This window comes from Xyrauchen texanus, chromosome 15 (genome assembly GCF_025860055.1).
Source record: "Xyrauchen texanus isolate HMW12.3.18 chromosome 15, RBS_HiC_50CHRs, whole genome shotgun sequence".
Classification (NCBI taxonomy): Eukaryota; Metazoa; Chordata; class Actinopteri; order Cypriniformes; family Catostomidae; genus Xyrauchen; species Xyrauchen texanus.
In genome coordinates, this window is record NC_068290.1 from 12,127,821 (window position 1) to 12,140,146 (window position 12,326).

The window sequence follows — 12,326 nt, forward strand, 5'->3', positions numbered from 1 at the left end:
CCTTTGAATCTCTGCCATTCCAACCACTGATAATAGTGGTAGTGTAGTGGTTGAATATCTTAGTAGGCAACCTTGTAGCTTTAAAAAGCAGAAAGGGGTTATTTGTGTACTTGAAATGGTGATATAATAAAGAAAATTGCAGTGAAATGTTATTATTAAATATCACTTGAAGCTTTTTATGATGCTGAAATAGATCACAAATTGAAATCACCCCAAAATCAGTACTGACAACAACTCCTTTAAAAGCTTCCCAGTTTCAAACTGGTTATTCACACTATATCCATTTATAAATCCTAAGTAGTCCCTGAGCAATGAATAAGTCTGTCCCTGGGATGCTATACACTAGGATTTCCAAAAAACTGTAGCTCCGGGCATTTGGAATCCCACTCTGAATCGCCCACGTCTCTTTAGCTCAACAAGTGCTGTGTTTTACTCAGCACACAGCTAATAAAAACAGTGGGAAGATGAGCCACCATGGTCATACATTGTGGGTCGCAGCTGAGGGAGAGTTTAAAGGTTAGGGGTCTTAGGGGCAGCAGCACTTTCTGTTTACTTCTGAATCACAGAGCTGTCCATGAACTTAGATTATGCAATAGCATCTCCTGTTAGTCCCACACATGGCATAAAAATATGCATGCACTCATATATAATGACAAACTTTCATGGAACACCCAGAACACATTTTACAAGAACTTTCTAAAGAATGGTATGGGTTTTTGGTTTATTTGGTTGGTTAGTGTAAAGGGATTAATGGAAAGGAGGAGGCGAGAACCGTCTTGATAATATAAATGATATTTCAATAAAAACTTAAACCAAAAGTCACCAACACACACATATGACGGACAGCTGCCTGTAAATGCTCTCTCTATCTGTTGCACCACCGTCCGCAGTCGGCCTTTATCACTTTATCCCTCTATCCCTTTAGGCTTGATTAGCCTGATAAGGGGCCGGGTGTGAGAACCGGCTTGACAATATAAATTCTATTTAATTAAAAACTCAAAGACTCCAACACACACATATGATGGACAGCTGCCCGTAAACGCTCTCTCTCCGTCCACAGTCGGCCTTTATCCCTCTCGGAGGCTTGATTAGCCTGATAAGGGGCCGGGTGTGTAGAATCACGACCTGGCCCGCCCTCCGCCCTGTCACAGTTAGTTAGTTAGTTAGTTAGTTTGTTCCTTCGTTCCTTCGTTCGTTCAAAATTAAGTTCGAAAAGGTCAGAAATGTATGGGCACACACCTCACATTCCCCAGGTCTTCTAACTAGAAGGCTTTGCTGGCTCTTGAGAAATCGCCACTGCCACCTCCCATATCAAATTGTGAGTTAACAGAAAAAAATAATAATAAAATGACAGGTAAAAAGTCAACAATCCTCAAATTGTTTAAAACCTTTAATAAGATAAGAACTACATGGATCATCTGGAACGAGAATTTAATAAATGAGTCAATCAAGAAATGAAGTTAACTATTTAATATTTCCAGTTAGCACCATTCCTTCCATCCCTCCTAATTTATCAAACAGTATAATGAAAGCTCAAAAGTAATGGAATGAATATTCATTATTTTATATATATTATATACGTATCTGTCACAAGATACAAATATTTTTTAGAATAAGGGGATCATTTAGATAAAAGAAAGAGGGGAGGGATGTAAAAAATGATTGGGTTAGGACAGAAAGAAAATTAAAAGGTTTAGGATTAGAGTTAGGGTAGGGGCAGGGTTATAAAAGAATTATGGTTAGGAAAAGAAAACAGTTAGAAATAATAGGGTTAAGACCAAATTAAAAGAGAAATTGGGTTTAGGAAAAAAAAGAGGTAAGGATTAGATTTGGGGTTAGGGAAGGGGGTTAAATAAAATAATAAAATAGGATTAGAAAAAGAAGGAGGTTAAAAATTAATAGGGTTAAGTTCAATACAAATTTAAATTATGAATTAGAGTAAGGGAAGGACATTGAATTAAAACAAACACTGGTATTAATTCAAAGAAAAGGGAATTAAGGATTTTAGGAGAAGGAAGAATATAATATATATTTTTTAAATAAAAATATATTTTAACTGAATTGTAATAAATGAATTTACTTGAGAAACAAAATGTATCAAGGTTTTGTGGCGTTTTTTTGTTCACAGCAAGAAGGTCCCGGGTTCAAGACCTGGTTTAACTCTATCTTTCTGTGTTGAGTTTGCATGTTCTCCCCATGTTAATGTGGGGGGTTTCCTCCAGGTGCTTCAGTACAAGTCCAAAAACATGCAGGTAAAGTGAATTGGAGACTCCAAAATTACCCTGTAGGTGTGAGTGCGTGGCGTACAACCTGTGTTAAGTCAAATATGTGGATCACAGTTGGTCTGCTGTGGCAACCCCTAATGGGAGCATCCAAAAGAAGAAGAAAACGAATCAAGGTTTTATGTTCCTTGAATATTGTTTGTGATCTACCTTCTCCAAACTCCCTTTGTTCTTGTAATTTGATATATCTAAGAAAGCGTTACAAACAATAAATCAATTTAATTATAATTTAGAGACAATTACATATAAAGGAAACAATAGCACAAAAATAACAATGAATATACATTATAATTAATAATAAAACAAATTAATGGACAAAACTTTATACAATAAAAATGCAAGATCTTTTATAAGTATTATTATTATTTTTATTAGTGCATCATTTTTGCTCCAAATAATGGAAGTGTGGTTAGTTTGAAGCTGTATAGATAATATTTGCATAGCTAGCAATAAAAGACAGATATTAAAAAAATAATCAAATAATTTGAGCTAAGAGAGTTTGTACTATAGAGTCTTCTAACATCATGACACTCTTGTTAAGATGTAACCTCTACGCAGTCAGTATTTTGATGTTCTCACTGTTCCCTGTGGGTTTTCCCTCCAGTGTTGAGTATTCACAAGCGTCCTGTCGCCGGAAATACAGATATCAATTTTCCTATGAAGGGATGGAGGGGGATGGTGGACTGGGCTCGCAATTCTGAGGACAAAGTTAGAGTGGCCAAAAACATCCTGGTCACTGAAAAAACAGGTAAGAAACAAATAGAATCATGCACAACTTTACACACATACACATACTTTGACTAAGTAGTAAACACACTCTGGCATTAATTGCACACAAAAATGTGCTCCAGACACATTGACACTTGGTGCTCATGAGAATTGCACAGGTACGTATCTTGCCTGCATTGCATGTCAATTCTCCCCTGGCTTGTGCTGGCTTGTCAGAGGTGTGACTTAGCATTTAGCTCATCTGATCCAGATGCATTAAGCCTTTTTGCTCATGTGGGAAGCACAGAATCAAATCTTGCCTTGCATGCAGATTCTATTCCCAATAATTCCCTGTCTCCCCTCTACTGGCTCTCTCAATAAAAGCAGCAAAAAGCGCTAATATAAAAAATTATGTACTAGCTCTAATATGAAACTCTGTTTATAAACAAATCATCTAGACAGAAAGTTAGGTAGGAAAGTAGATTGCTATAGCCTGTGTAATGTACATCATGTCCGACTTTATAGACCTTTAAAGAAGATCCTTCCCCGTGACTATGCTAATAGAGGAGTTGCTACTTAATCATGAGGTGGCAGGAGCCAATCAAGAGCAATTAAGTTTAATTCCCCCTCCCATTGGGAGATCTGTTGCCATGCCACCAGTGGCAGACTGACAGGTCGTCAAGCATAGGACATGCTGAGACGAGCGTTTATATTAACAATGGTTTTGGATGAGGCAAATGACCTCTGGTGGATATGAAGAGAGAGGGATTTGACAGACTCTGATGGAAAACATGCACACTTCCACAAAGTAGACTAAACTATCTCATCCTAGTCTTGTATATAGCTTTTTCTGACCAACAACCGCGCACTTAGACAGGAAGAGCTGTCTCACTGACATATAAAGCAAACTGTCACAGTTCGTGTTGTCCCTACGTGCTGTTTAGTTGATTATCTGAGATATACAATACCATAAAAATAGACTGGCATAGAAAAATGTATGTAAATAATGTGTAGAAAGTCTAAGTAAAGTACAGAAAATAAGTACAGACTATTTCACAGACATAACTAAGAAAGCATCTTATCTTGTCGATATCTAGTTTACTTGCCTCAAACAAAACTCTTAATATCTTACAAACAAATGGCACTAACCTAGCAAACTTTGGAAAATCCAATGATTTTTTCATCCTCAAAAGTGCTCGTCATATTAACTCAATACCTTGTATACATTACTTTGATCCAGGCGGACTGATATAAAGTACCTTATGTGTGGAAGCTGTGCCCAACCAGCATATCATGTTAGTGCTTTCTAATGTCCCCTAAATAGCATGAACATTCCTTCAGTACGCTGTGTTGCAGATAAATGCCCCCTCAGGTCTCATCTGTTTGCATAATTGTGGCTGTGGCCATGGCATATTGGTAGACATGCTTGGGGAAGGCGGCAAGCAAAAACACAATTACCCCGAGGGAGTCCAAAACAGTCACACGCACACACCCTCCCGCCTTCATAACTCTTATGTTCTTGCCCATGGGAGCTCAGCTGGAGCTGCCTGGAGCTGTGGCCTCTGCCCGCTGCCTGGCACACCCCCACCATCTCTTTCTCTCTCTCTCGCCCTACAGCATATGCCAGTCTGCCAGGCTCTAGTCCACATGTTTTTGCATGAGCTGAAGCAATGTAGCTAGAAGACCAGATGGACTTTATGTGTGTGTATGCATTGTTTTAGGAGATCCTGCTGTCCACTGTTCTTCGACAGTGATGCAGTGAGTGTGACAGAGGCTGGACCTCTGCCCTTCCATCTCACGCATACCTTTTAAGCTGCTTTAATCTCTTCATTAGTGCTGGAAATATGGCCTTTTCATAGCAAACCAACAGGCATTTCCAATGTGTGTCACCATTAAGCACGTATCTGTGCATGTACAATACTCTGCAAAAGTTTTGGGCACTTTTGAAAAATGTTGCATTGTGAGGATTTCTTCAAAAATAATGCTATAAATAGTTTTTTTATTTATAAATTAATTTCATACAAAGTCCATTAAACACAAAAAAGCTGAATCAGTATTTGGTGTGTCCACCTTTGCCTAGACACTGTTTTTCTTGGTTGCTGGCAGATAGGATGTCCCAAGCTTCTTGGTGAATTTGCCACAGTTCTTCTATCTATTTTGGCTGTCTCAACTGCTTCTGTATCTTCATGTAATCACAGACTGACTAGATGCTCTGTGGGGGCCATGCCACCTGTTAAAGGGCTCCCTGTTCATCTATTCTATTCTATTTATAATAGTAATGTTTTGGGACTCTAACGTTTATATTTCCTATTGACACACTAAAGCTGAAGATATAATTGAGACAAATGTCACAAATGTCAAAATACTTTTGTACAGAACTGTATGTGTGAACTTTTTATGCACCTGGGAAGATCCTACATCTGATTTGGGCAGGCGTTATTATGGCATGACACACGATCAAATCAGAAAACAAAATACGGAAATAGACTGGCAGCCACCTAGAAACCACCCAAAAGCCATAGCAACCTGCAAAACAGCATGCTAAAAACACCGGGGGCACCTTAGCAACCACATAGCAACCACATAGCAACCATGGCAACTATCCACAACACATTTACAGGAGTAACTGAATTTTCAATAAAAAAAAAAAAATAAGCATAATTTCCATTAAATCTGTGTAATGTGTTCAGAACCAAACAGAACAACTAGCCGTAATGTTATTTAGAAGCACAAAACTTTGCTGAGAAAAAAAACAATGGCAAAAGCTCTTTTTTTTCTGTTGTACCAGAGGTTAAGATTTGTGAATGCATCTTCTGATTTTTCACAACCTATATGATTATACATGATATATAACAAATAATTAATTATTTTGCATAAAGCAGTCCGTAAAGGGTGAGTCATTTGCCTTGGAGAGACTACAGTTGATTATAAGTTTAGTTTTTGTAACAAATTAAAGCTGATGTGTGTAATTTTTCGATAAATAATTTATGTTTACATGCACACCAATTCACAACTACCAAAGATCAGCTTGTTTAAAAATTAAAAAAAAAAAAAAACGGTTACATGAGGCTAATCTGATTAGCCTCTGCTTTTAATGTCAAAGAGTTAATAGGCATGCGCATAACACTTGCTGGTAAAAATGCTGGTGAAGATGTTTACATGCAATGCAAAATGGGCAAAAATCTACATATGTTGATCGGTTTATGCTTAAACCATTTAGGACCTTAACCTCGATAAACTAAATCTGTTGATGGCTTTCAATGCGCTTAAATTTATTTTGACGCTAGTGTCACAGAAATGAAACACTTCAGCTTTAATATCATTGAATACAGCACTTAAATTGAAATTACTTTACAAAATTATTTACTAGCCACTTCAGTAGAGTAGCTTTCTTCTTTCATGGGAAACATACGTCACAACATCTTAGCAACTCGAGTATTGAGGTATTGAGGATTCTGAGTTTCGACTACCCTTGGTCATTCATTTACACGTATTGGGTAATTACGATATTTCTGTCTCTACTTGAGGGCTGTATAAATGAATGTCAGTGTATGTCTGCACATTTGTGTTTGTTTGTGTGTATGTAATGAAGGTGTGTGTAAACATATATTTGAAAGCATCAGTCATGTGGGCCAAATCTGTGGTGAGAAGCTGGAGGGAAGAGAAGGTGAGAGAGAGCAAAAGAGTAACCTGCAATCTCGCCTACAGTTACATTACAGTTCTCTAAATGAAGGGTTTCATTACTCGACACTGCTCTTCAACAAACAACACAATACATACCACTCAAGTGATCTCTATTATAGCTTTTCTTTTCCTCAACACATTGCTTTATGGCTGTTTTTGGAGGAATGTGATATGCCTATATCTATTATATATGTTTGTGTTACAGATGAAGACGATGCATCAGCTTTTGTGACTGGCATTGTACTCTACAGAAACTTGGGCAGTATTCTCTCTCTACAGAGGTGAGACTTCAATCAAAAACTCCCATAGTAAATTACAATTTAAATCAATGCTAAAGTATTGTTCTGTTTGTTTTGAACAGTCCAATATGGTAACATTTGCTCAACATTTGACCAACCTGTTTATCCAAAAACCAGTGGATGGTGCTAATGGAGTGTTTGGGAAACTTGTTTTGAAACATCAAGTCATTGTTTTGGAGCTCCATGTTGTGCCAAATATCCTCACTTTACCATTATTGGGACACTTCACCCAGAAATGAAAATTCTCTCATCAATTGCTCACCCTAAAGCCATTCCAGATGTATATGACTTTCTTTCTTCTGCAGAACACAAACAACAATTTTTATAAAAATATCTCTGCTCTGGAGCTCCATACAATGCAAGTGAATGGTGGCTATTCCAAATAGCACTTAAAGGCAGCATAAAAGTAACTTACATGACTCCAGTGGTTAAAGGTGCACTCAGTAAGTTTTTGTTCATGTCATCTTGGACTTACACTGACACCTGGAGGCCTGGATGCAGCATCATTCAAACGCAATTGTTTTCAATTAAAGATGCCATTGTAAAAATTTACTATTTACAGTCAGCCATGATTAATTTAATCCATAAATGAAAGTGTCTAATAAGTAAGTAGTATTTGGCTGGTCATGTGATCATAACATAGCAGTCCCCATGAAGGGACCCTCTCAATGTAGATTAAAACAGCCTTTATTAGGTTACTGATACAACTAGAATCTTCATCTAGTGTGAATCATATATACTAGGAAAAAGTATATGCCCCCTTCCTGATTTCTCCTATTTTTGTGTTTTTTCATACTAAATATATAGATATAGATATAAGACAGCAACAAAGGCAACCTGAGTAAACACAAATACAGTTTTCAAAAATATCTTTCATTTATTGAAGCAAAAAGGTATTCCAACCTATATATCACCTATATAAACTATCTGCCCCCTAACCTAATAGCTGGTTCTGACAACTTTAGCAGCAATAACTGCAACCAAATGCTTCCGATAACTGGAAATCCCTCTTTCACAATGCTGTGGTGGAATTTTGGCCCACTCTTCTTTGTAGAACTGCTTTAGTTCAGCACATTGGAGGGTTTTTGAGCATGACCTGCCAGTTTAAGGTCCTGCCACAGCATCTCAATCGGGTTCAAAACAAGACTTTGGCTAGACCACTCCAAAACTTTATATTAGCTTCTTTTGAGCTATTCAGAGGTGTACTTACAGTACTCCTATGCTTTGGATCATTGTCTTGCTGCATAATCCAGCTTGAGCTTCAACTCACGGACTGATGACCAGATGTTCTCCTTTAGGATTTTCTGGTAGAATGTAGAATTGATGTTGGCCCTGAAGCTCCAAAGCATCCCCACACCATCACACTACCACCAACATGCTTGACCGTAGGTATGATTTTTTTTTTGGGATGGAATTCTGTATTTGATTAATTCCAGATGTAACGGGACTCGTCTTCTAAATAGTTCCACTTTTGACTCATCAGTCCACAGAGCATTTTCCCAAAAGCTTTGAGGATCATCAAGGTGTGTTTTGGCAAAATTCAGATTCAGACATTTTTTAAATACAAAAAAATACCACCTGCCTAATATTCTGTAGGTCCCCCTCGTGCTGCCGAAACAGCACTGCCAAAATAGCATTCTGAGATGCTATTTTTTTCACCACAATTGTACAGAGCGGCTATCTGAGTTACCGTAGACTTTTTCAGTTGGAACCAGTCTGGCCATTCTCTGTTGACCTCTCTAATCAACAAGGCATTTCCATCCACAGAACTGCCACTCAATTGATGTTTTTTGTTTTTGGGACTATTCTGAGTGAATTCTAGAGACTGTAAAATCCCAGGATATCAGCAGTTACAGAAATTCTCAAACCAGCCCATCTGGCACCAATAATCATCCATGCGATTATCTAATCAGCCAATCATGTGGCAACAGTGCAGTGTATAAAGTCATGCACATACGGGTCAGGAGCTTCAGCTAATGTTCACATCAAACATCAGAATGGGGAAAAAATTAGATCTCAGTGATTTGGACCATGGCATAATTGTTGGTGCCAGATGGGCTGGTTTGAGTAGGGGACCTACACAATATTAGGCAATATTAGACAGACAAAAAGACAGATAGACAGACAGACAGACAGACAGACAGAGACAGACAGATAGATAGATAGACAGACCAATAAAAAATATTGATCAGTGTCTTAACCACATCTATCATATTGCTTCTGAAGATATGGATTTAAACACTGGAGTTGTATGGATTACTTTTATCCTGTATATGCTTTTTGGACCTTCAAAGTTCTGACCACCATTCACATGCATTGTATGGACCTACAGAGCTGAGATATGTTTTATAAAAATCTTTGTTTGTGTTCTGCAGAAGAAATAAAGTATATACATCTGGGATGAATGAGGGTGAGGAAATGATGAGAGAATTAAAATTTTTGAGTGAACAATCCCTTTAAGCTTATTAAAATGTCTGTGATATTAAGAGGCAAGGTTCACCCCTCCATCCTTTGCAGAATAGATGGTAGTTTTTCTTTTTGTTTCTCTCTGCTCATCATCCTTCATTTGTCTGTTTTTCATTTCCTGGAATGTGGTGATTTTGAAACAGATGACTCAAACATTTTTCAAACACTTTTTGTGACTTAATTGGAAAGGCAAAAGCAGTGGGTGGAAAGAGAAGGTATACTGTTATGTATATGTAGGCGGGTAAATGTGCATGTATGTTATGTATGTTTACTAACCAATGGATTGTAAAGAATGTTTTTTTTTATTAATGCCTATTATATGGGAAATTGTCTGGTTTGATTTTCAAGGCCATTACCTCATCTCTTTTCCCCCCTGTGATTTTTGCAGTTCTCCTCATATTCTCTGTCATGCTTCTCTTTGATTTTGACAGAAATAGCACAGTGCTGAACTCCAAGGTGATCTCTGTGACAATCAAACCCACCCCAAGCTCCCTCTCAACTCCACTAGAGGTTGAGTTCTCCCACCTATACAATGTAAGTCAGCCTGACATTTAAACTGACCTGAACGGGGATATGTTTACAGTCGCATTCCAATATTATTTAAATTATGAATACAAAACTGTTTCTCTCTGACGCATTGATATTAATTCATAAAGACAACACCATCTGATTGTTTTAGTCATATAAATATTGGCTAGGCACAATTGCAAGTTGTTACATCCTTCCCTCTCTCTCACCCTCCAACTCTCTCCACAGGGTACCATAAACCAAACCTGCATTTCCTGGGATGAGAATGACAGGTGAGAACCTGTTTATTGACTTAAAATGTTTTTGCTGTCTGCTGAGCTTTTAAGATGAATCTTGAGTCACACAGTGACACAGTAGGGTGTATTTTCAAAGGTTATAGAGGGAGAATATATGGTATGTTGTTAAAGTATTTGTGAAAATATACTGTATAATGTTAAAACACTGATGAAACGTAATTAACAGAGCATGCCATGATGCTAAATGCTGCAGATACTGTTGCATGGACCTTGAGTTGACCCAGCACTAGCTCCACTCAGACACTGAGTTGAGGAGTTGAGACCACATGAATACTTTTTATGTTGTTAATGTAGCACTGATGAAACTGGGCTTTGCATGGCATGCGATAGGAAGAGTAAATGTTAAAATTAAGTGTTATTTTATGTGTTTTTGAGAAAAATGAAGGATACTTGTTTAATATGTTATGTTGGGATTTAGAAGTGTTTCTGTTATGTTGGACTTTTGGGGGTAACTATTATGGTGAAGAGTGGAGCCTGAACTAATGATGAAGACAGGTAGATGCTACACATGAAATCGTCAAACACGTGGAACCACTGTCCACAATTGAATCATGTTCAGCCAAAGAGCTATTTTATAATATAGGGCAATTTTATGTTACAGGGGTTGATCTTTATTAAGACAAACAGATTTGTTTTTATTATATATATATATTTATATTAAGATCTCATTAAAACTGTCTTGAAAACTATTTTCCCATGCATTCATATATTTTTTTTTGTGCTTTTTTCAGATGCTTTTTAGGTATATATATATATATATATGTTATTTTTTGTAATCTTAAAATATAAAGGCTCATCCAAAAATATGAATGATACATTTTTCAATCAATTATAACCGAAACAAAGATTGAAACCATTCTAATATATATTGTGTGGAAATTATCAGTTTTTACCAAAATTTCAACTATTCTCCAGTTAAGTGTCATTTCCATTCAACCATTCAAAGTTTTATACAAAGATGATAACAGTGTCAGTAAAGAGCATGCTTGAGATGAAATATGGGACATGAAACAAACAAACATCACTTGAACAGAATGTTGTTTTCTTGTGTAATTTCCAATCAAGCTTTAATTTTGTCAAATTATGCTAGTTAAAAAATAATATTTAATTGTATGTATTTACGGTAACTTAAATTCAAGCTTTAAAATTAGCCTTCGTAAGACAGATAAGTCAAAATTTGTATTCCAAAAATATAATTTCCATCACTGTCATTACCATCACAGAATGCAATTGAACTTGCCACATAATTTGAGATATGATGGAAATCACACTTTGCTGAAATTTTCATGAAATTCAGAATTAAAATGTTAACAAATTTGACAAAATGACAAAAGTATCCTGCGATATATTGGACATTATTATTACACCATTTAAATTAGTTTAATTTAATTAAATTTTTAGGAGTGTAAAAAACATTTTTTTAAAGAGTTTATTTTATTAAAATCCATAGAGTCAAAAGTGCCCATCGTTATGCTCTTGCATTTTAAACAGAGAAAAGAAACACAAACCTGGTTAGAGGAAAAAGCAGTTAGAAAGAGAGAGAAAAAGATTGACATGTACTTTTTTTTTCCTTAACTGAGAATAACTATACTGTGCCCATAGCACTTAATACAGTGTGGGTGGAACATTTGCATTTAGATGGATACATACAGTATAGATAATACGGGGCATTAAAAATAAGTTTTATATATTTTTCCTGGAGGGGACAAAGAGTAAGAAAAAAAAAATCTAAGAAAAAAATAGGTTTTTGCATTTTCTGAAGAAAGTGGGAGTGGTGTTTGCTTATTCCAAACTTGCTATGGTGCTAAGGCATGATTGGTTGCCAGGGCGTTGCTATGTAGTTGCAAGATGTTCTTTGTGGGTTTTTTGTTGTTGTTGTTGTTGTTGTGTTGTGTGACTCTGTTGCTAGGGTGTTTTGTGTTTCTACAAGGTTGCTAGGATGATCTGGGTGGTTACTAGGATGCTTGCCTGGTCCTTTACCGATGCCATCATTTCCTGTCTCCCTCTCCACTATACTATCTAATAAATGTGAAAAATTCCCTAGAAATCCTTTAATGTCTATG

The 12,326-nt window shown here is 36.7% G+C and overlaps 1 protein-coding gene across 7 annotated transcripts in view; it reads left to right on the forward strand.

Annotated features, from left to right (window-relative positions):
* The window catches only part of LOC127656209 (adhesion G protein-coupled receptor B1-like), an 86,713-nt gene that overhangs the window by 37,171 nt on the left and 37,216 nt on the right, over positions 1-12,326 (forward strand). For all 7 annotated transcript variants that reach the window (XM_052144406.1, XM_052144410.1, XM_052144412.1 and 4 more), the window contains exons 12-15: positions 2,887-3,030; positions 6,880-6,955; positions 9,871-9,973; positions 10,196-10,239. In XM_052144406.1, the coding sequence (XP_052000366.1) occupies positions 2,887-3,030; positions 6,880-6,955; positions 9,871-9,973; positions 10,196-10,239 (367 nt within the window). The remainder of the gene's footprint in view (positions 1-2,886; positions 3,031-6,879; positions 6,956-9,870; positions 9,974-10,195; positions 10,240-12,326) is intronic.